Consider the following 25,817-nt stretch of genomic DNA (forward strand, 5'->3'; position numbering starts at 1 on the left):
TGCATGATAGGGAGTTTAAAGGGGTTCTCCGGTGCTTAGACATCTCATCCCCTATCCAAAGGATAGGGGATAAGATGCCTGATCGTGCGAGTCCCACCGCTGGGGACCCCCGGGCTCTTGCACCGTTTGTAATCAGTCCCCGGAGCGTGTTCGCTATCACGCCCCCTCCTGTAGGCTTGCATTGAGGGGCGGATCGTGACGTCACACGGGGGCGGAGGCGTGACGTCACACGCCGCCGGCCTTGTGGTAGTCTGTAATCAGACCCAGAGCGAACACGTTCCGGGGACTGATTACACACAGGGTGCTGCGTGCAAGATCCCGGGGGGTCCCCAGCGGCGGGACTCCCGCGATCAGGCATCTTATCCCCTATTCTTTGGATAGGGGATAAGATGTCTAAGCACCGGAGAACCCTTTTAAGATTTGCCTTTTTGCTGATGATGTGCTCTTAACGCTCTCTAGCCCCTTCTACAAAGCTCTTCATGCCTATTGGGTGGTCTCTGGCTATAAAGTTAATCTCTCTAAAACGTAGGCGCTACCTCTCAACTTGCCTTATCCTTATCTACCCTTCTCCGCTCCAACAATTCTTTCAAATGGTCCTCTTCTGCCATTAAATACCTAGGGGTGCATATCCCTTCTCGCTACTCCTCTCTTTATTCTGCTAACTACCTCCCCCTCTTTATGGATCTTAGAGCTCTTCTTGAAAAATGGCGGTCGCAATACATCTCCTTTTTTTGGCTGAATTGCGGCGGTTAAGATGATGATCCTCCAGAAACGACTCTAATTTTTTCGAGACGTTGCCTACCCGGGTTCCGTTGTTGGCCCTTCGCTCTTTTCAGTTGGCTGTTTTCCGATTTATTTGGGATGGGAAGAGGTATCGTCTGCCGATGTCGATTATGATGGCTGGTAGGCACATGGGGGGTTTAGCTGTTCCTGATGTTACAAAGTATTCCTGGGTTGCTCATCTGCGCCACCTTGTGGCATGGTCTATGTACCATGCTTATAGCTGCTAGATGGAGCTGGAAAAGCTGTGGTTAGCCCCTATCCACCCTAATTCCCTCCTCTGGTCCCCTCCAGCATCAGCTATTTCTACCTCCCCTCTCCTAGGTCCCATGAGTTTTTCTAGATATGTCTGGGGTTATTGTTCTCCGAAGTTCCAACTGTTTTCTCCTATCTCCCCTCTACAGTCTTTCCTCTATCATCCTGTTTTTCCCTCTGGTATGTCCTCCATTATGGTGCGGGAGTGGGGTTCCCAGGGTCTATTCTGTTGGGCGGACATCGTTGACCCTATCTCTCGTTCCCTATTACCTTTTGAGCAGCTTGCATCTCGTTGGGATCTCCCCTCGTCTGAGCGTTTTCGCTACCTACAATTATGACACTTTTTGTCCTCCTCTACTGGCTCTGTATCGGTTTCTCTTTGAGCGGTTATGTCGTGGTGGACCTCAAGCAAGGGGCCTTCTCTCCAATATCTACTCTCTGCTCATTCAGCCCCCGGACGATGAACCCCCGTCCCACCATTATATGGCCCATTGGGAGGAGGCCTTGAATACTGCCATTACACTGCCCCAGTGGAGGGTGATTTGGGAAAGGGCATCCAAGGCTTCTATATGTACTGCTTACAAGGAAACCCAATATAAGTTGCTTATGGGCTGGTATCACACCCCTGAACTTTTGAATATACTTAACCCTTTTATCCCTCCTCAGTGCTGGCGCTGCGGGGTGGGATGGGGCACGGTCTTCCATATTTTTTGGTCCTGTCCCGTTCTGACAGACTATTGGAAAAAGGTGGAGCACCTCCTTCTCGGCTCTGGGTGTCTTGGTCCCTCTAGATCCTCTGATTTATCTTCTCCACCTCTCTCATCCTACTTTGTCTAAGAGACCCTTTAAGCTCTTCACTGACATTGTCCTGGCTGCCAAGACTCTTATTACCAAATGCTGGAAACTTTTCCTCCCTCTGAGATTGATTTGCTGGCTCGTATTCATGAAATCCGCTCCCTGGAATTTCTTACCGCTTCTCTAAATAATTCTATTCCCTCTTTCCTTTCTGTATGGGAGCCATGGGATCGCTACTCAGACTGGAAGCCTCCTTGATTCTTTATTCCCCATCTTTCTTCTCTTTTTTCTTTTCTTTCTCTCCTCTCCCTCCCCCTCCCTTTTCTGTTTGTGTTTTGTTTGTATGTTTGTCTTGTGCCCCCCCCCCCTATATTGTTTGTGGTATTTCTATGTTGGGATGACTATTGCAACGGCTTGGGCGCCCTGTCCTGTTTATATCACCTTGCCGTTAGCACCCTGATGTTAGAGCTAATGCCTTGCTTTATGACCTCATTTGGTTTTTCTGAGCTTGTCCTTATGCTACTGTGTATGTTGATTATTTTTGTTTTGTCTTGGATTATATATATATAAGAAAAAATTCTTTAATAGACATTTCAGTTGAAAAAAATAAAAAGCTGCAACTAGGTGTCTCCCTACTTGTCCAGAGCACATTTCCCCCCCCATTTCTTTCACGGACTTTGGACTCCTGCTGGCCTGGCAGAAGTCCAAAATCAGGAAATGCAGTCTGGAGTGCTGAGTGGTGTGTGTGCAGCCTTAGCCAATCATAGCTCATCTCACACACTGAACTGCTCTGGGCTGTGTGTAACAGAGTGAGGGAGGAAGTTCTCCCCTGTATGGCTTCAGATGATGTCACGCCTGCTGGGTAACGCCCCTTCCCAGTCTGTGAATCTGACAGACTGAGCAGAAAGTGGTTTATCATGATGGGAGGATTATAAAATGTAACAAGATCATGAGAGGTTCTCTTTAATTGGGGCACATGGGCAGGGCTTGTCTTGATGAGACAACCTGGAATCCTTCTGACTTGTACTCATGTTCCTTTGATATGTATATATCAAGAACAATCAATTTTACCACTATCTAATATATATTTTTACTAATAATTCTTTATATTGTTATGCAGGACAGATTGGCATCCGCCATCTTCTTATCTCATGTGTTTTGATTTTAGTGTTGCTGGTAGCATCCTTGTTTTTGTTCAGAGGGAAAAGATCCATGACGGCCTTAAGTTGTTATCTGGCCTTTGGTGTGGCTTGGAGTCTTTCCAACCTTATTTAAGGGGCCATTTTACACTCTTTCTGGTAATATTTTATTTGCCACTCAGTTTTCTATTTGAATGGGGTAGCCAGCACCTGCATTGTTACTCTTGGTTTGCTGTCAGAGTGTGTTTGTCTTTGTGTTTTCTGTATTTTTATGTTGGCCAACATTATATGGTCTTTATATGTTAATGTTTGCATGAATCTGTTTGCAAGTACTACTCATCCTATAATTTACATTAATTCCAAGTGAATAGTTTTTCAGACATTTAGCAAGTTTCTGCAACAGCCACCCTCGGAGATTAGCTTATTTGCTGTCAGGTAATAACTTTTGATATGGTGTAAACAAAACCTTCTAAAATAATAACATATGCTCTATGATCAACAACAGATTACTGGACCGCACTGAATCACTTATGAAAAGCAATAAGTGAAGGTAGTTGTCTTACCTGTTGGAAGCATGCCTGGACAAGATTTTCTGGAAACATATTTCTAAGAAGTAAGTGTAATACACAGTTAAAACCAATCTTCACAACAACAACTATTCAGTAGATATACAACAAACTTATTCCATTTTACTAACCATATGAAGTTGAAAGAAAAACATAAGTTTGTCTACAAATTCTGTCCTGAATAAATATTAAATTAAATATTCCTGGATCAACAATGTAACCTCTAGTACTTAAAGCGGTACTCCACTGGAAAACATTTTTCTTTAAATCAACTGGTGCCAGAAAGTTAAACAGATTTGTAAATTACTTATATTAAAAAAATCTTAATCCTTCCAGTATTTATCAGCTGCTATTTGCTCCATAGGAAGTTCTCTTCTTTTTGAATTTCCTTTCTGTCTGACCATGGTGCTCTCTGCTGACACCTCTGTCCATTTTAGGAACTGAACTGTCCAGAGCAGGAACAAATCCCCATAGCAAACCTCTCCTGCTCTGGACAGTTCCTGACATGGGCAGAGGTGTCAGCAGAGAGCACTGTGGTCAGACAGAAAGGAAATTCAAAAAGAAAAGAACTTCCTGTGGAGCAAATACCAGCTGATAAGTACTGGAAGGATTAAGTTTTTTTAAATAGAAGAAATTTACAAATCTGTTTAACTTTCTGGCACCAGTTGATAATTATTATTATTATTTTTTTAAGTTTTCCAGCGGAGTACCCCTTTAAGGCTTGGAATATTATATAGGTAGTTATATAAAGGCCAGACCATTTTAAAATCTTTCAGTGATAAACTATCATAACATCATGTGGTAGAGGGTTACATAATCTCACTGTTCATACAGACATCCTCTATGTAGAATACATAATATTATAGTATGAGATATTTTTACAAAAAAACTAAAAACAAAAAAGCCACCTATTCATAGCTACACTATCAATTTAATCAAATAAAGTGTCTTAAAGTATGGCTAGGGGTTTAAACTAAGCCGAAGTCTCATCCGAAGGGAAGAGACATCTACTTATAGTCAGCTGGATGTTGCCTGGCTGGGTGACTGTTTTTTTTTTTAGAGAAGAGCTAATATGCATATCTTTTCCTAAGATACATTGCTTGTAAGACTCCCTATGGCAGCTGATAGCCTCTGCAAGTAGAAATAATGGGCTTGAAATGCTTAGAAAAGTAAATCCTAACAATATGTTTGATAGGTTTTAGAGTAATTCACACTATGCCTCAAAAGCTGTAACAGCCCATTTGCATGCAAACTTCCAGAAATGCAATAAATATTACAGGTGGTTTCTGACAATGAACCCTATTTTTAACTGTGTCATAAATAAGCATAAATATTGGTTTAAAAAAAGTTATTTTACCACCTCCCTGTAGCCTATCAAGCTTTCTACTCCTAATGCAAACTGTCTGCTTTGTTGACTTAATTAGAGCAACTTCCTGTTATGGCACTTCTGTAACAAACTTTCTGTTCCTGCTGTACACTCTAGTTGGGAATTCTGCCACCTTTATCTCCCTCCCACCATGTGGAAGGTTCTTTATGTGGTGTAGAGGGTGGGCCAATACTAAAGAGGGTGTAATGGGAGGAACACAGAATTGGATAATTTTTAAGCTAGAGAGTACACAGGTACAGGAAGCCTGTTGTAGGATGTACACTCAACAGGAAGTAGAGCAATAAAGACAACAAAGCAGAAAGTTTCTACCAGAAGCAGAAGGAAAGCATAAAAGTTAGAAAGTTAGTTATATCATTTCATCTACCAACATCTGTCTATTTATCAAACAATTAAAAATAGGTTTGAGTATGTATTGTAAATTCAAAAATTATACAAATGGAACTTTGCAAACTGTGAAGGGGACAGCAACTCCATGCATCAAAAGAGAACTAAAGAGCTACCTCTTACATCTGGTAAAAATGCCAATCCAGAGGTTTAATGCTTGGATCTACCTTGAAATATACTAGTTCTATATAGCTGTGCAATATTCATCAGGAACTCTTTTATGTTTTTGCTATTGAATGTATCAAGGTTTAACTGCACCACCAATGTTAATATCACTTAATCAGAAATAATCCTGAATTGCAACATTTTGTTATTGTGAAGTAGCTGCTAAGTCACAACAGCCTTCTGTCATTCATCAACCCTAATCTCTAAGATTACTGAGGTTATTATATCTCTTGATGGTACAGATTGTAAATGAGTACACCCAATTTATGGCACAATGTACCCTTTTTCTAAGTAAAGGTAATTTAAGTTGGACATTGTCTATATACAGCTTTCAATTTATTTTAACTACTTTCTTCTTCATATGCTACAAGCTGCTATAACAAAACAACAATTTGGTAGGGAATAAATTCCTTCTGTCTCTGCCATCTTCTGACAAATCAGTTCCAGGGATCAAACACAAGCACAATTGTAAATACAGTATTTTGTAGGGTAGTGTTTAAGGGGGAAGAATCAAGGCTGTGTTCAGAATGTTAATATAGACTTAAAGGTGTATTTCTATAAGATATGATGAATAGTAAATCTACCTCCATATAAAGGGGTTTTTCTATCTTACATAGGTAAATATAATTATCTTATTGTGGGAGGTTCGACAGCTGGGGCTCCTGCAATTTTACGGACAGGGACCCAGGTCTCGCATCAGAATGGAGTGGTGGGTCACACAGAAGTGCCACCACTCTATTCATTCTAAATTGGAGGCGTGTGGACAGTTGTGTGCTGTACTATGCTATCTCTGGCAGCTCCCATAGAGAATAAAAGGAGGAGTAGCAAACAATGCATGACCTGCTGCTTCATTTTAATGGGAGACTAAGGTCCCCATTTTTGAGATTATGCTGGGCCCCAGTGGTGGGATTTCCTGTGGATAGAGGATAACTTTTCAAGATGAGAAAAACCCTTTATGAAGAAATAGATTCAGTGGTCCCTCAAGTTACAATATTAATTGGTTCCAGGACGACCATTGTATGTAGAAACCATTGCATGTTGAGACCATAACTCTATGGAAACCTGGTAATTGGTTCTGAAGCCACCAAAATGTCATCCAAAAATAGGAAAAAGGGAGTATTAAAGATAAATAAGTAGATAACTAATACAGATAAAGCAAATCCTTACATATAAAAGTAAGAAAGATCTGCTGGGAGCTGTAATCACTGTCTATGTCAGTGTTTCCCAACCTCGGTGCCTCCAGCTCTTGCAAAACTACAACTCCCAGCATGCCCGGACAGCCTTCGGCTGTACCCATACCCTGTACCCATACTCCCCTTAACGGGGATACAGTATTTTACTAGGATTTGAGCTGGGGAAAAGAAAAAAAAAAGTCCATGCACTATTTTTTTCTCTGCTCAACTCCTGTTGTTCAGAGAGACTGGCCAATGAAGCTCCCTTTACTGGACCAGAACGGCAATGGAAATGAGCTCTTAGTACTGAAAGGGATACTACGCCCCTAGAAATCTTATCCCTTTTCCAAAGGGATCCCTCATAGCGGGGGTCCAGCCGCTGGGACCCACCATGATCCATTTAGCCACAACAGCACTTGGTTAGCTACCAAAATTCCTTAAAGGGGTACTCCACCCCTAGACATCTTATCCTCTATCCAAAGGATAGTGGATAAGATGTCAGATCGCACACTAGCTCTGTGCGTAATAACCGGCGATACAGGGGCCAGAGCATCGTGACGTCACGGCTCCGCCCCCTCATGATGTCTCGGCCCGCCCCCTTAACCCCTTAACGACCACGGACGTAAATGTACTTCCCTGTTTGGCTGGACTTCCAGCACCAGGATGTACATTTACGTCCTGTGTACACGGCAGGTTCCGGCTGCTGACATCCGCGATTGCACGGATGTCCGCCATTAACCCCTCAGATGCCGTGATCAATACGGATCACGGCATCTGCAGCAGTGCGGTACTTTGAATGGATGATCGGATCGCCCGCAGCGCTGCCGCGGCAATTTGAACATCCAGCATGGTGTCCGGAGGTCTCCCGGGGTCTTCTGCTCTGGTCTGAGATCGAGCAGACCAGAGCAGAAGATCACCAATAATACTGATCAGTGCTATGTCCTATACATAGCACTGAACAGTATTAGCAATCAAAGGATATTACTATTATATTTGCTTTAGTTTATTGAAAGAATACTGTTCTGAACGACACGTTGCCTTTCATATGTCCTATAGATTACAGTAAATGCTGTTAAAAGTATATGTTGTATTTTGAGAAAGACAATGTTAGTTTCTGTAACAATAACTTATTAACTTGAGTCTTATTAGTCACCTTAAAAGGTCAAGCAGTGCATCAACAGTAGTGACTTCTGGTGTACTTCCTGTTCTGTCAATTTCATCTGCACTTTGAGTCACTCCAGGCTTGATGCTCACAACCAAAACAATTCCTGCAATTGAACAATAAAACTTCAGTTGTTGTTTTCTTTGTTATTGTGATAGCATCCACACTTACCACAGACCCTATCTATATATACTGTAAAAACTCAATATGTGTATGTAGGGTTCCAGCATAACTTCCAAATGGCTGGAGATATTTCAATGAAACTAGGCACACACGTTACTTATGTCAACTAAAAATATAGTATAGTTAAATCAGCCCTAACCCACCCCCATTTGTGAGAGATGGATTTTTTTGTCTGATGACCCATGCAAGGCTATAAGTTTTCCGATACATCTTGAGCTGCAAAGATTGCTCAGGACTTTTAATCATACAGTACTGCTGCCAGACCAACCAGTATAATTTAACTCTCCAGCAAGCAGATGCAAAGGAAGGTTAGTGAGGGGGGTGGAATATGAAGACAGGATATGAGGATGGGATATGAGGTAAGGGTATGATAACTGGATATGAGGCCGAAATATGAGGACGGGATATGAGGATAGGATATGAGGTTAGGGTATGATAACTGGATATGAGTCCAACATATGAGGACGGGATATGGACAAGATATGAGGTTCGGGTATGAGGACAGGATATGAGGTCGCGATATGTGGATGCAATATGAGGTCAGGATATGAGGATAGAATATGGGGACGAGAGCATCATTGTTGCTTTTTCTCTTCCACAAGGCTTAGGTAGTAAGACCGGGCAATGCTGGGTATTCTGCTAGTATTTGATAAATCATGTCTATAAAGTTGTTCTGTGGTATATTGGGTTCCACAAAAAATGCATTTTTCCCTCATATTGCATTTAGCTCTTATATTTTCCTGTAAATTATATATTATTCATTCTATTTGAAATATATTTAGTTTCATACCTTGCAAATACCCCACAGTCCTCTTCTTTACTTGTTCCAATAACATGCTGTGTGAACAGCAAATGCTTGCTCAGTGGCTGCTAAAAATGGTCACCACAGAAATCAGCCAATGAGTCTGCATTTCCTATCTTCACAGAATGTCATAATAATGTCATTGGAACAAGCAAAGAGGATTATGGTGGAGACGAGTTTTCAGGAAACTGGCAGTAGTGAAGGAACGGGCTAGGTAAGTAGGTAAGGTTTTTAGGTTATCAGAAGCTCTCTGAACTGCTTAGAAGCTCATTGTGAAAAGTATGTAATACAAAGCAATAAAATATAAAGATTTACCAAGAATAACAGCTATGACTGTAGTGCAGAAATAATATACAATAGCACGTAAACCAATTTTCCCAGATACACTGGAATCCAGAGCAGCAACACCTAAGTAGATACAATATATACGGTAGTTATTATAACAGTTACAGTACAGTATAATATTATACACACTAAATGTACAGTACCCACTAGCTTTGGTTATTAGGCCTAGACATGAAAAGTGGCCAAAAATATCTGATAACATTTGTAAAGTTCATACATATATCTATATTTAACCTACATAAATATGTGTAGGTTCTCTTTGGTTTAAACCTGTTTTCTATTGCAGGGATGATATAGATGTATGTATTGGGTAGTGGGGCGAAACAAAAGTAAAATCCCCAAAAGAGTGCTCTCTAAAATTCAGTAACCACAATGAGAAGTCAATTGCATTCCAATAAAATGGCCTTACTTTGCATTACAGATAAACTTGATTTTATTGTTCACTGGGGATATGGACTGATGAGAGTGGTTCCTCTTTTAACATGTTTAAATATAGCTATGACCATTGTGGTTAAAGATGGTCCCTTGGTAATTGAGACATAATACCCTTGAAAAATTAAAATCTAGTTTGAAGGGTGTTTTATTTATTTATTTATTTTTTAAGAATATTGTTCAGCCCCCAATTTCGATTTTTTTTGTATATAAACTAATTAAAAACATACTTATATCAACAGATATTTTAGGAATGAAATTAGTATGGCGCCATTGCCTATTTCTTTTCTATAGCTTTAATGTGTTCAGCTCAGTAAATATGCCAAGGTAGACATGCATCCTTAATCTTGTTACTTAAAGGAGAACTCCCATGAATAAAAACGTATCCCCTACCTAAGGATAGGGGATAAGTGTCAGATCGCGGGGGGTCCGAATGCTGGGACCCCCTCGATCTCCTGAACGGCGCCCCGGCTCTACTCTGATATGAGGTGTTGACCACAGCATGAAGCTGCGCCCGACACGCCCCCTCCATGTAGCTCTATGGGAGAGCCGGAGCGATGCCCTTGCCAATCTCCAGAGAACTGCATGGAGGGGACGTGTCGGCCGCAGCTTTTCATGTAGAGACCACGGGGCAGTGCTGGAAATCGCAAGGGGTTCCAGCGCTCGCCCCTCCCCCTCTCCCTTGATCTAACACTTATCCCCTATCCTTTCTTTATCAGGTATGTGGAGGGATCCTTGGTGTGGTGAGTTGGCTGCCCCTAAGGCTACAGTGTTTTTTTTCCACTGAAAGATATGCAAGTAAAACTGCAGACTTCTTCTATGGCAAGCAGAGAAAATGCTTCAGCTGCAGAGGAAGATAGGTAATTTGGGTCTGGATTTAACGATAAACACTATATTATGCCTTATGAGACAACCCCTTTAAGGTAGCTGAGAAGCTTTAAAAGCCTATATGCAAGTTTTTTCCACCATTTCCAACATAAAAACATCAGTTTCTCATTCAATCTGGATTAGATGATTCAAACGTACATATCATGCCAAGACCTTAATTCTTTTAAGAACACATTTAATTATGTTTTTTCCATGTTTTTGATGCATTTCCCCCCTATTCTAACATGATTATGGTGACATTGTAGCGCAAATAACGCAATTCTACAGCAGTTTTGGTAGAATGATGGCCATGTGAACATAGGCTGGAACATATTGTTTTTTTGTATTAGGTAAGCTCCACAGATCCCTAAACATTAGGTTTAGACAAACATGAGACAAAAACTTGTATGCCTACCTGTGATCATGCTGGATACAATCAATGGCAAAATGATGAGCTTTAGCATTCGCATCAGAATCTCCCCAGGGAATGCAAAGTAAATCTTATCCAAGTTGGAAAGTTTTCCATATTCACGAACCAAAACCCCAAGTCCAATACCTTAAACAGCAAAAACAGAAAATCATACTAAACATATATAGAATATGGATTTACTATAAAGTGCAGTGAACATAAAGAAATTAAACTGGCAACAAGCCACCATGTATCAAACATATATATATAAGTTTTCCTCCTTATCTTCTAAGAGCCATAACTTTTTTTTGCAGCAAGTTGTAATTTTGACTGGCACTCTTTTACCATGATCACCTTTTGCATAACCCAAAAATAATATTTAATACTGAAAAATTATTTAACTAATCTTTTTTGTTGTATCAAAAAAGTTTTTTTTTTAAACATACAGAGGAATACACAAAGAGGAGAAAATACATACAGGGATACTGGGGTGAAAGTCCTGACATTGGTAATAATACACTGTATGTCTGAAAATAATGCTACAAGATATTAAAAGTAAAACACAAGATAAAAAGGACATATAACATGCACACATCTAATCAGAAAATGTATTTTTTCAGGAGTGGAAAACGCCTATCCCGGTGAAACGCGTCGGAGGTCTGGTGTGGAGCTGGGGTCCTGACCACTGCATGTATCTGTTGCTACACTTTTCTATTTTGTTTAATTCACTTCTTTGAGGGCATTGGTCATATATCTTCCTATCCTACTGCCTTGTTGCAATATTGCACTTTATTATATTCCTGCTGACTTCTGTGTCATCCCTATTATCTAGCTACATAGCCCTTTATAGGCATCTATCTCCTGAAACTACAGCAATTTTTGCACATTTTCTGATTAGATGTGTGCATGTTATATGTCCTTTTTATCTTGTGTTTTACTTTTAATATCATGTAGCATTATTTTCAGACATACAGTGTATTATTACCAATGTCAGGACTTTCACCCCAGTATCCCTGTATGTATTTTCTCCTCTTTGTGTATTCCTCTGTATGTTTAAAAAAAAACTAAACTTTTTGATACAACAATAAAGATTTGTTAAATCATTTTTCAGTATTACTTGTGTATGGAGATTTTTTTCTGTGCGGTTGCACGTATATAGGTATATATAAATATTGGGGGGCATTTACTAAGGGGTTTAGTCATTTTTTTCTGACTATTTTTGGCGCAAAATTGTCGCAATTGCGCCTACCCTATAAATTGTGCGACTTTCCCTAGCAAGAGCTAGAAAGTAAAAAAAAAATGTCCCGCTTAATTTACGCAAGTTTTCAGTTTTGACTTGCAGTGGTCAGGAATTTATTAACTGAGACAGTCGCAGTTGCGCAATAAACTGTCGCAACGGCCATAAAAATTGACTAAATTTACTCCAGCTCCAACATGGAGCAGGAAAAGCTACTGCCGCCCGGGCTCCGACATACTTTCTCCCCGCTACCCTCACTGCGCTACCGGGATTTACTACAGTGATTTATATCCCCCCCTCTCACCTGCCAGCGCCACACAACTCCCATCTGTCTGCTGTTGCAAGACTACAAGTCCCAGCATGGCCTTACAGTGAGGACACGCTGGGAGTTGTAGTCTTGTAGCAGCGGGAGCTGAGCGGCGCGGGCGGGAGACAAGGGGAGGGGAGGGGGGGGGGGGTAGCGGGGAGGCCGTATGAGGAGCCCGGGCGGGAGACAAGGGGGGTAGCGGGGAGACCGTATGAGGAGCCCGGGCGGCTGCACTGTAATGTCAGCCCGGGCTCCTGCCCTGAGAGCCATAGGCTTTGGCTGTCAGGGCATGCTGGGTGTTGTAGTTTTGCAACAGCTGGAGGGCCACAGTTTGCAGACCACTGGTGTGTGGTCTGTAAACTGTAGTCCTCCAGCTGTTGCAAAACTAAACAGCTGAAGGGGACCGGCGAAGAAGTTCACTTACCCTTCCGAGGCTCCAGCGACGATCGCTGACGGAGATCGTCGCGCGGCAGTGTCGCGCGGCAGTGTCGTGCAGCGCTGGATCCTACGGAAGCCGGTAAGTTGCGCAAGCTTCCCAACCAGGGTGCAAGACTACAACTCCCAGCATGCCTGGACACCCTTTGGCTGTCCGGGCATGCTGGGAGTTGTAGTTTTGCAACAGCTGGAGGCACCCTTGTTGGGAAACACTGGCCTAAAACAGTGTTTCCCAACCAGGGTGCCTCCAGATGTTGCAAGACTACAACTCCCAGCATGCCTGGACAGCCATTGGCTGTCCAGGCATGCTGGGAGTTGTAGTTTTGCAACAGCTGGAGGGCCACAGTTTGCAGACCACTGGTTTGTGGTCTGTAAACTGTAGTCCTCCAGCTGTTGCAAAACTAAACAGCTGAAGGGGACCGGCGAAGAAGTTCACTTACCCTTCCGAGGCTCCAGCGACGATCGCTGTCGGAGATCGTCGCGCGGCACTGTCGCGCGGCAGTGTCGTGCAGCGCTGGATCCTACGGAAGCCGGTAAGTTGCGCAGGCTTCCCAACCAGGGTGCCTCCAGTTGTTGCAAGACTACAACTCCCAGCATGCCTGGACAGCCTTTGGCTGTCCAGGCATGCTGGGAGTTGTAGTTTAGCAACAGCTGGAGGCACCCTGGTTGGGAAACACTGGCCTAAAACAGTTGGGAAACACTGGCCTAAAACAGTCACCCTGGTTGGGAAACACTGTTTTAGGCCAGTGTTTCCCAACCAGGGTGCCTCCAGATGTTGCAAAACTACAACTCCCAGCATGCCTGGACAGCCTTTGACTGTCCAGGCATGCTGGGGTTTGTAGTTTTGCAACATCTGGAGGCACCCTGGTTGGGAAACACTGTTTTAGGCCAGTGTTTCCCAGCCAGGTTGCCTCCAGATGTTGCAAAACTACAACTCCCAGCATGCCTGGACAGCCTTTGACTGTCCAGGCATGCTGGGGCTTGTAGTTTTGCAACATCTGGAGGCACCCTGGTTGGGAAACACTGTTTTAGGCCAGTGTTTCCCAGCCAGGTTGCCTCCAGATGTTGCAAAACTACAACTCCCAGCATGCCTAGACAGCCTTTGACTGTCCAGGCATGCTGGGACTTGTAGTTTTGCAACATCTGGAGGCACCCTGGTTGGGAAACACTGTTTTAGGCCAGTGTTTCCCAGCCAGGTTGCCTCCAGATGTTGCAAAACTACAACTCCCAGCATGCCTAGACAGCCTTTGACTGTCCAGGCATGCTGGGGCTTGTAGTTTTGCAACATCTGGAGGCACCTTGGTTGGGAAACACTGTTTTAGGCCAGTGTTTCCCAGCCAGGTTGCCTCCAGATGTTGCAAAACTACAACTCCCAGCATGCCTGGACAGCCTTTGACTGTCCAGGCATGCTGGGGCTTGTAGTTTTGCAACATCTGGAGGCACCCTGGTTGGGAAACACTGTTTTAGGCCAGTGTTTCCCAGCCAGGTTGCCTCCAGATGTTGCAAAACTACAACTCCCAGCATGCCTAGACAGCCTTTGACTGTCCAGGCATGCTGGGGCTTGTAGTTTTGCAACATCTGGAGGCACCCTGGTTGGGAAACACTGGCCTAAAACAGTGTTTCCCAACCAGGGTGCCTCCAGATGTTGCAAAACTACAAGTCCCAGGTTGGGAAACACTGTGCCCGGCCTCCGCCCCACCTTACTGTAAGGGCATGCTGGGAGTTGTAGTCCTGCAGCTGGGGGCAGGGGACAAGCTTGTCACTTGCCCACACATCTCCTGCACCACACAACTACAACTCCCAGCATGTCCTTACTGTAAGGGCATGCTGGCAGTTGTAGTCATGCGGGGCGGGAGATGTGTGAGCAGGTGATAATAAATGTACTAACCCATTTTTTTTGTTTTCTTCTCATTTCAGATCCGTTTATCCTGTGGACTCCTTCGGATTCGGTGGACTACTTCGATGACCAGCGTTTTTCTTTGTTTGATTTTAATAAAATGGTTAACGAGGGCTTGTGGGGGAGTGTTTTTTGTAATAAAAATTTTTTAAAACCTGTTGTGTTTTTTTCTTACTTTACTAGACAGGCTTAGTAGTGGAAGCTGTCTTATAGACAGAGTCCATTACTAACCTGGGCTTAGCGCTAGCCACAAAAACAGCTAGCGCTAACCCCCTATTATTACCCCGGTACCCAACGCCACAGGGGTGCCGGGAAGAGCCGGTACCAACAGGCCTGGAGCGTCAAAAATGGCGCTCCTGGGCCTAGGCGGTAACAGGCTGGCGTTATTTAGGCTGGGGAGGGCCAGTAACAATGGTCCTCGCCCACCCTGGGAACGTCAGGCTGTTACTGTTTGGCTGAGAATGAAAATAGGGGGGACCCTATGCGTTTTTTTTTTTTAAATAAATAATTAAATATATTAAAAAAACTAATAGGGTCCCCCTATTTTTATTCTCAACCAAATACCAACCAAACAGTAACAGCCTGACGTTACCAGGGTGGGCGAGGACCATTGTTACTGGCCCTCCCCAACCTAAATAACGCCAGCCTGTTACCGCCTAGGCCCAGGAGCGCCATTTTTGACGCTCCGGGCCTGTTGGTACCGGCTCTTCCCGGCACCCCTGTGGTGTTGGGTACCGGGGTAATAATTGGGGGTTAGCGCTAGCTGTTTTTGTGGCTAACGCTAAGCCCGGCTTAATAATGGACTCAGTCTATAAGACAGCTTCCACTACTAAGCCTGTCTAGTAAAGTAAAATAAAACACAACAGGTTTTAAAAAAAATTTATTACAAAAAACACTCCCCCACAAGCCCTCGTTAACCATTTTATTAACATCAAGCAAAGAAAAACGCTGGTCATCGAAGTAGTCCACCGAATCCGAAGGAGTCCACAGGATACACAGATCTGTAGAAGAAGTAACCAAAAAAAAAAAAAGTGTAAGTACATTTAGGGAGAAAAAAACTGTGTTAAAAAAATGTAATAAACACACACACACACACACTAAACGCCGTTTACCACTTCTGAGCCATGACTACAATTTACAGTGATCCCTCAACTTACAATGGCCTCAACATACAATAGTTTCAAAATACAATGGTCTTTTCTGGACCATCGTAAGTTGAAACCAGACTCAACATACAATGCTACAGACAGTCCAGATCTGTAAAACGTGTCAATGGCTGGAAGAACCAACCAATCAAAATGGGCATTCACTGGTAAAACCCCTGTATTACTGAAGTGTATGCACTGACTGGTGTCTGGTATTACATGTTCTGTACACTTTACCTGTATCAGGGTTAGCTGCTCTTTTGGACACCAGGTGAGGGCGACTCCATTACTTGTTTGGGACATTGCCTGTACTGTACAGGACCCCTGAAGAAGCTCCTGTCCTCTACATAGACCAGTGTTTGCCAAGCAGGGTGGCCCCATCTTTTGCAAAACTACAACTCCCAGCATGCCCGGACAGCCTTTGGCTGTCCGGGCATGCTGGGAGTTATAGTTTTGCAACAGCTGGAGGCTCCCTGCTTGGGAAACACTGACATAGACAGTGATTTACAGCTCTCAGCAGATCTTTATTACTTTTATATGTAAGGATTTGCTTTATCTATATCAGTTATCTACTTATTTTTCTTTGTCACTTTTTCCTATTTTGGATGACATTTTGGTGCCTTTAGAACCAATTACCACGTTTCCATAGAGTTATGGTCTCAACATACAATGGTTTCAACTTACAATGGTTTTCCTGGAACCAATTAATATTGTAACTTGAGGGACCACTGTAGTTATTGAATTATTTAGATGTGGTGAAAAAGCTAAAAAAAAACTCAAAAACAAAAGATCCAGAAGGAAACCAGCAGCCAAACCAATTCAGACAGCAGGAAAAAGGAACAGACTTTTTTCTACTACATGAAGTAAATTTCCCACTTTTGCCTATGTGTGCCAAATTTATTAATGCCGTGCAGCAATTTAGTAAATTTGTCGCACATAGTCAAAAATGAAGTAGAAAAAAACAGGGTAAAAACCAGACTACATAGTAAAAGATTAGTAAATGCCCCTCATTGTATTTTTCCAAACACCTCCACTATAAATATATTGGGAGCCGGTTTTGGGAAGGGGCATATAGGTCCAAAAATATTATTTGTAGAGCTCTTCGCTTTTTTTTTTTTATGTTTACATTGTTAAAAAATTACATGTTAACATTGTGAGTGCCAATCATATTACAGCTATATCACAATTATATAGTTATTGTTAACGTTATATCTTACTAGTTGTAACTAATAACCAAAAACTTTAAAAACATTACTTCGCATTGCTATATTTAGATCCCTATAAAAAAAAAAAAATTATTTTTTTAATCTATAGCTGTAGATCTTATTGATATCATCACATTTTGGCTTTTTGTTAGCTTTCTAATCCATGTTTTTGGAAGGCAGTTTGACAAAAAAAAATATGCAACTTTTTTTTCTTGTTTACGTTGTACACCAGGCGGGATATATAATGGTATAACATAGTAGTTCAGTCACTTCCTCAGGCAGTTATGAAAATGATCTCTTTCTCTGTAGAACTTGTTATTATGCTGTAAGTACCTGTTCAGAATCTCTGTACTTATTGAAACCTCATGACAAGTATGAGGCATTAAAGCGGCTGGAACTTCTAAATGAGGGATCATATTATTTAATTCTGCAATGACAAATCCACCCAAAAAGTTAACCAAAATCTGCATACTATGATAGTTATTTGCCCCTATGGGTAATGTGGATGGGCGCTGCTCACTGCTGCAACAGCACCTTCTTTTGAATATCCACCAGGCCCTCTGCAGTAAAGTAACACAAGGGTTGTAAGTCTATCTTGCTTTCTTACCCGATTGCTTTTTTCCCCTGGTATTTATTATTATATCGCATCCTGTTTGTCGCACGTGGGTTTTGTAGGTTTTGGTTTCCAACTCCTCTGAGTTGTCGGGAAAGAATCCACAACAATTCAACAAATTCGGGTTGGAAAGCTTTATAAATACGTGGGAAAGCTCAGAAACCCCTTTTTCGGGTTTGGGAGAATCCACATCGGGTCCCTCGGGGAAAAAATGTTGCATCGTGTCGCAGACTGGCGCACGATGTCTGCGAGATGTCGCAGACAAAGATGCGCCAAGAAAACCCGACAAAACAAGTCGGGTTTAAAATAGTAAATGAGGGCCAATGTTTTCATCACTGCAGAGGAGAGGAAGTATATTTATGAGGAGGCACAGAAGCAGCAGGCGGACAGAACGGCGGACAGAACAGGAGTAAAGTCACGGCTGCAGGGCACCAAACACCCTCATTAGCATATTAATAAACATTAAGGTTACACATAAACGGCACGATAACACAGGTACATTGGTAATCATTGTCCCCTGCCTTATTAGCCCATAACAGCGGATTAGATTCCTCTTACCTCCTGTCAGTTCCCTTTAAATGAATCACATGCAGATTTTTTCCCTAATCTAATTAGTTTCAGTCAGTGTTTGCAGTAACTAAATTGGTTCTATCAAAAGAACATGTTCATTGTCATAGAAACCGCTTTCTTGTCTCCAGACTCATCATTACTTTAATTTTTGTAGATCACAAAACATGCTGGTTTATCAATATATTGGTTTTTATTACATGTGGAATGAACATAAACAAGTAATTACATTCTTTTTTTCTCAATAAGTTTTTCTCTTTACTAAGAAACATGATTAGCTCTTGCTTATTTGTACTTTACACAATGCTTGGCAAAGTTAGTTGGTAACTGCTCTTCACAGGTAGTAAACAGTAACTGTGTAAGGCTAAGTTTCCACTTGTTTTTTATTTCTGGCGGTTTTTGGAGATCTGCCATTGCAGTAATTGAGCCAAAGTCAGAAATTGATCCATAAGGGAGGAGAAGTGTAAATCCTTCCTTTATATGTCCTATTCCTTATGGATCCACTTCTGGCTTTGGCTCAAAAACTGCAGTGGCAAATCTCCAAAAACTACCAGAAAAAAAAACAAGTGGAAACTTAGCCTAACACATATAATGGTAATAATTAAAGCATATTTTCTTTAAAGGAGACAGATACTTGGCACCGATGGAAGGACCTTGTGAGTTGCTACCTTTAGGAATTCCAGTAAATATTGATGAGGTCAGAGTCGCTAAGCTGAACTCTAATGCTTTAGCATCAGTGCCATAGTTACAATGTCTTCTACCTAGGCTTCAATTTATGACAAAGGCTTTGTAAGGCTGAGTTCACATATGTCCGGCATATGATATAGGTGAACTGAGCCTAAGGGTATGTTCACACGAGCAGCGTATTCCCCAGCGTATTTTACACTGCGCATCCGCCGCTAAAGAACCACTGTATGGTGCCTTTACATGTGCCTGCTTGGAGAGGCAATACCCCGCTAGGAGCAGACACACTGGCCTGGTCAAGAGCTGCCTCGATGTGCGAGTATACTGCGCATACTTCTGGCGACACGCACATCACAGTGTGTCTGCCCGAAGTGGCGTATTGCCGTTCCGAGCAGGCAAATGTAAAGGCACCATACAGAGATTCTTCAGCGGTGGATCCACTTGTGTGAATGTACCCTAAATCTCAACGCAATTGATGCCACAGCTGATGACAACATGCATCAGTTGTCATCAGCTGTTTGGCATCTGGCATCCATTGTTTCTGGACGCCGTACAGTGGAATGCAACAAGCTGCGTTTACCTGTCCGATGCCATCCGGTGTGTCCAACCATCCAACTGATATATGTGAAGGGGGCCTAACTAATGTATTTAAATTCTTCTCTTTGCTCCATCCATGCTACTAATGTACAAAGCACCAATAAAATCTGCAGCTGAATGCATAAATGATCCAATATGCTTTAGCCTAAACCTAGGCAGATACACTGCAGGTCTGCTGCATAATTTTACAAATTTTGACTTCCCTTTTGAAGCTTATTGGGAAAATCTGCAAGTCAAATTCTGATTCAAATCTGCAAAAAGTCTGGCATATCCATCATGTGCGAACATACCCTTAAAGAGGTTCTAAAATTGATGTTAATTCTAATTTTTCATTTTACTACATATAAAGTAGAGAAATGGCGAGGTTCTCAAGGACTGTGGGTTGGTTTATGTAGGTGAAATTAATTTATGTATAGTGTGTGAGAATTAGTACATAGTATTAAGACTTGAGAAGTGGTATAGATTTATATAGAAAAATAGTATTGTTGGAATAGAATGTTATACAGTATATACCAATTTGTATGTATAGTGTGTAGTATAACTGTGGGATGTGGAGTGTAACTGTATCAGTAACTGAATCAGTTACATGTGAAACAGGTGATGTGTAGAATGTTTAATGTAGCTGTGGGATATGGAATGTAACTGTATCAGTAGTTGTATCTGTTGAGTATACAATCAGTGGTGTGTGTAATGTGTACAGAAAAACGGATAGGTGGAGGGGTTGTGTGTGGTAACAGTAATAGAGATAGTGTGAGGATGGCCACCCACCACAGTCACTACAATTACTAATCAGAGCATCAACCAACATCCAGGACAACATCACCCTGCGATTTGCTGCACCTCTAACTCCGGGACCGGCACCGCACTTTCCACCACTGCCGCTACCACCACCACCATCTGCACTCTCTTACAGCAGAAGCCGCAAGCCACAGACACCATGAGGACCCAGGATGGGAGCACCGGAGGCCTGACTTAGGAGACGGCGAATATAGCTGACGACCAGCATGTCGGGAGACAGACCGCATCGCCTAACCACTACATCGCCGGAACCACCAGGTCACCAGAGACTCCCCAGTCACCCACGGTCGGGTAAGCGGTACATAGTACCGAACGGCTTTTTGCTTTCTGTGGCCGCCGAGCTTCTTTACATCTACTGCTAGTATTATTACCATCTGCTGGCCGTGACCGTCACCACCAGGGAGTTTGTGACCGCCGTGTCACTGCATCACTGTACCACTACCGATCTACTATTGAAACAATCTTAACACGAATTGCATCATATTTGGATATAACAATAGGAGTGGGCCGCAAATAAGGAGGCTCCAGAGGTTGCAAATGTAATCACCCAATTCAGGATTATAAACTGTTCGAACCAAAGAACTGTGGTCTAATATATCTTTAAGGACATTCTGTGTGGCATTAATATATATATATATATATATATATATATATATATATATATATCCCTATATTAACCTTTTTTATCTTTGTATTTTCTTTACCCCATGTACATTTTTGGAGGGGATTGCAAGGGCCCTGCATATCCCTTTCCTGCATGTATGTTTTTTATGTTTTATATGCTTTATAGAACTTAATAAATCACCATTGTACCTTGGACAGCTTTTGATTATTCAGTCATACAGATACATTACTGAGCTACATAATTTACCAGTTTTTCACCAGACAAGAACCTAGTAACATTCAGGACATTAGATACATTCTCACTGACACTTATACTGTTATCTAAACATCTACATATACTATTTTCTCCTGACCATCCTCACACTATCTCTATTACTGTTACCCCACATAACCCCTCCACCTATCCGTTTTTCTGCACACATTACACACACCACTGATTATATACTCAACAGATACAACTACTGATACAGTTACATTCCATATCCCACAGATACATTAAACATTCTACACATCATCTGTTTCACATGTAACTGATTCAGTTACTGATACAGTTACACTCCACATCCCACAGTTATACTACACACTATACATACACATTGGTATATACTGTATAACATTCTATTCCACCAATACTATTTTTCTATATAAATATATACCACTTCTCAGGTCTTAATACTATGTACTAATTCTCACACACTATACATAAATTAATTTCACCTACATAAACCAACCCACAGTCCTTGAGAACCTTGCCATTCCTCTACTTTCTATTTTTCTAAATATTTAAGGTGGGTTGAGGATACCACCAGGTGAAAGTTCTCGGACCTCCAAACAGATTGAGTACATCCACATATAATTTATCTTCTATTTTACTACATATATTGTATCAAAATTATGAAATATTGCAGTTTCCATTTTGACCACTAAATGGTGCTTCCTGTATTATACTGCTGTACAGATCACTTTCCAGCAGTGTCCACCCTATCATCACAGACTTGAGTATAGTAAAAAGTGACACCGGTAGATAGATAAGATGAGATATTCAGAATACAGTAGCTAAAGCTAAGATTTCAGCCCCCCCTGAAGTGGTCACAGAAGTCGCCTTTGCACAGGTCACAGAGCATGCCCAGAAAGCTCTCCCATTTATGTCAATTTCCAGCTTATTGCTCCCTATGTCAACGGGGCTTGCTGTAAAGCATATAAATGCTATTAATAACAACTGAGGCAAGATGGCTGCCCCCATAATAATGCACATTGCATGAAATAAAAAATGACAGAAAATAGAATAAGATTACAAAAAAGGAACATGTTTCATTATCTGGATGTAATTAGTTTTAAAATCTATCCACCACATTCACTTTAAGGTGATAAGTCCCACCCACTGGCTACTCAGTGCTCATTTGTATATTTTGAAAAAATTTAATTACGCGACTTACGACTTACAAGTGTAAGTTCACTAATCCTAAGGTATGTCTTAGGTTCTCATGACGGGGACCAACTGGCAACAAGGGGTCCCGATGGCTCCCGAATGCCGGGTGCTGCAGGGAGATCACAGGTGTCCCAGCGGCAAAGATAAGATGTTTAAGGTTGGAGTACACCTTTAAGGGTTTTTTTTAACCCATGCTTGGAACTGTGATTTTTTGTGATCCTGTCAGATTTCCATTAGGCTAGGTTTCCACACAAGTTTTTTTCTTTGGGGTTTTGGAAAACTGTTACTGCAGTTTTTGAGCCAAAGTCAGAAGTGGATACAGTTGGAAGTAGAAGTAGAAGTCCTTCGTGTATATTTTCCATTCCTTTTGAATACACTTCTGGCTTTGGCTCCAAAAACTCAAAAAAACTGTGTGTAAACCTAGCTGCAACATGATATTTTATGTGAACACACAGTACCACCTGTTACTCTTTTATAGGCACACAACCTAAATCTATGGAACCCCTTTAAAATGTAACTGTAAAAACATGCAGGATCTAAGGATGGACATAGCATAAGCAGCATATATCCTAATTTAAAAAGTCCCTACTGCATACAAAGATGAATGCATGACCTTGTACAATGTTATTGTAGATGGAAAGTCTAAACAATACTTGTGAAAAGTCCTCTTCTGGCATGTTATTGTCTTTACATTTCTGTGTATCTATTCACTAGCTCTTTATAATGATTAGCCTGCATACTATTATATAACTACATGTACTGTGATATTTCTGGCTGACAGCTGATAGGATTAACGTGTTATATATTAAGTGATTTCCCTAGGATGTCACAAACTAGTCAACAAGGAAATGTTTTTAATAATGGCTGCAAACTGGTTATAAACTAAAGTATTTTTTTGGATGACAAAAATAAGACGTAATAATTAATCCACACCAACTCATCCAGAAAGCCTGATCACAGGCAAAGCTTTTATTTTGTGTGCAGGTTGACAGTCAGATAAGTTAAAATTTACCTCAGTAGGTGTTAAAAGGTGATGTGTTCTTGTTAATGTTTGTCATTCAAGCGCTAAACTTCTATCAGAAGGAAATATATATTGATCTGCATGTATCAACCTTTGAACATGAAATTCCTCTTTACAAATGCCAGCTACACACTTTTTACATGGACGTTTTTCAGCCATGACAGTACTAGTGCGACTATTTTCTCATCATTTCAAATCACAATTAAGATAGTGGGGGAGATGTATCAAAACCTGTCCAGAGGAAAAGTTGCCCAGTTGCCCACAGCAACCAACCAGCTCACTTCTTTCATTTTAAACTCAAGGACGGACCCATTTTTTTTACCTTAACCCCTTCACGACCACGGACGTAAATGTACATCCTGTTTTGGCGGGACTTCCCGCACAAGGACGTACACTTACGTCCTGTGTATGACCGCGAGCATCGGAACGGTGTTCGCGTCATACACGGCAGGTTCCGGCTGCTAGCAGCAGCCGGGGACCCGCCCGTAATGGCCGACATCCGCGATCGCGCGGATGTCCGCCATTAACCCCTCAGATGCGGTGATCAATACAGATCACGGCATCTGCGGCACTTTGATTGGATGATCGGATGGCCCGCAGCGCTGCCGCGGCGATCCAATCATCCAGCATGGCGGCCGGAGGATACAAAATGTAACACGTTTTAGGTGCATTTTCTGTACCCTTAATGTAGGATTAATGGTGCAGAAAAAGGCACCTAAACATGAAGCATCATATGGCTCTGCAGATGGAAAAATAAAAGAGTTATGCCTCTTTAAACACGAGAGTGAAATAACAAAAAAGCCAAAAATGAAAATTAATTGGGTGCTCAAGGCTAAAATGGGCTGTGTCCTTAACCCTTTAAGGACTCAGCGTTTTTCCGTTTTTGCATTTTTGTTTTTTCCTCCTTACCTTTAAAAAATCATAACTCTTTCAATTTTGCACCTAAAAATCCATATGCTGACTTATTTTTCTACTTTGTAATTACATCAGTAATTTTACCCAAAAATCTATGGCGAAACGGAAAAAAAAATCATTGTGAGACAAAATTGAAAAAAAAACGCCATTTTGTAACTTTTGGGGGCTTCCGTTTGTACACAGTACATTTTTCAGTAAAAATTACACCTTCTCTTTATTCTGTAGGTCCATAAGATAAAAATGATACCCTACTTATATCGGTTTGATTTTGTCGTACTTCTGGAAAAAATCATAACTACATGCAGGAAAATTTTTACATTTAAAATTTTCCTCTTCTGACCCCTATAACTTTTTTATTTTTCTACATATAGGGCGGTAGGGGGCTCATTTTTTGCGTCGTGATCTGAAGTTTTTAGCTGTACCATTTTTCATTGATAGGACTTATTGATCGCTTTTTATTCATTTTTTCTTTATATAAAAAGTGACCAAAAATGCACTATTTTGGACTTTGGAATTTTTTGGCGCGCACGCCATTGACCGTGCGGTTTAATTAATGATATATTTTTATAATTCGGAGATCTCCGCATGCTGCGATACCACATATGTTTATTTTTATTTACACTGTTTTTTTTTTTTTTATGGGAAAAGGGGGGTGATTCAAACTTCTAATAGGGAAGGGGTTAAATGATCTTTATTCACTTTTTTTTCACTTTTTTTTTGCAGTGTTATAGCTCCCATAGGGACCTATAACACTGCACACACTGATCTTTCACATTGATCACTGGTTTCTCATAGGAAACCAGTGATCGATGATTCTGCCGCTTGACTGCTCATGCCTGGATCTCAGGCGCTGAGCAGTCATTCGGCGATCAGACAGCGAGGAGGCAGGTAGGGACTCTCCGGCTGTCCTGTAAGCTGTTCGGGATGCCGCGATTTCACCGCGGCTATCCCGAACAGCTCCCTGAGCTAACCGGCATGTTTTCACTTTCACTTTAGACGCGGCGTTCAACTTTGAACGTCGCGTCTAAAGGGTTAATAGCGAGTCGTGGCCCCGCGTTATAGATCGGGAGCGGACTCATGACGTATAGGTACGTCATGAGTCCTTAAGGGGTTAAAGGGGCACTGTCAGATACAATAACTTTTGATATGTTATAAAGGATTAAAAAATAATATGTTTTGCAATTGCTTTCATCAGAAAATTTTCATATTTCATAATGAAAAAGCCAGTCAAAAAAGTGGCCACTATGGGTCCCCCTGCCTCCTGGGACACATACCAGTCCTGGAGTGTCCAGTGGTCATAATTACTTCATGGACACCATAAATGATTGACACGGCTGCAGGCAGGTCTAGAGCTGCTGTGTTTGCTCCCGACCCTCTGTGAGACAGTGCAAATTGAGGCAGGGGGAGGAGTCATCACAGTGAGGAGAAGAGAGGGACACGCCCCCTGCCTCTGCATGGACAGAAACCTCACTGAGCAATGATGGCAAGTGAATAAAGGTA

At 41.8% G+C, this 25,817-nt stretch overlaps 1 protein-coding gene across 2 annotated transcripts in view; it reads right to left on the bottom strand.

Annotated features, from left to right (window-relative positions):
• SLC1A1 (solute carrier family 1 member 1) overlaps window positions 1-25,817 on the bottom strand; it is a 75,796-nt gene that overhangs the window by 32,486 nt on the left and 17,493 nt on the right. For both annotated transcript variants that reach the window (XM_056522329.1, XM_056522337.1), the window contains exons 2-5: window positions 10,850-10,990; window positions 9,106-9,198; window positions 7,797-7,911; window positions 3,533-3,575 (exon numbers count right to left, since the gene is read on the bottom strand). In XM_056522329.1, the coding sequence (XP_056378304.1) occupies window positions 3,533-3,575; window positions 7,797-7,911; window positions 9,106-9,198; window positions 10,850-10,990 (392 nt within the window). The remainder of the gene's footprint in view (window positions 1-3,532; window positions 3,576-7,796; window positions 7,912-9,105; window positions 9,199-10,849; window positions 10,991-25,817) is intronic.

This window comes from Hyla sarda, chromosome 1 (genome assembly GCF_029499605.1).
Source record: "Hyla sarda isolate aHylSar1 chromosome 1, aHylSar1.hap1, whole genome shotgun sequence".
In the NCBI taxonomy this organism is placed as follows: Eukaryota; Metazoa; Chordata; class Amphibia; order Anura; family Hylidae; genus Hyla; species Hyla sarda.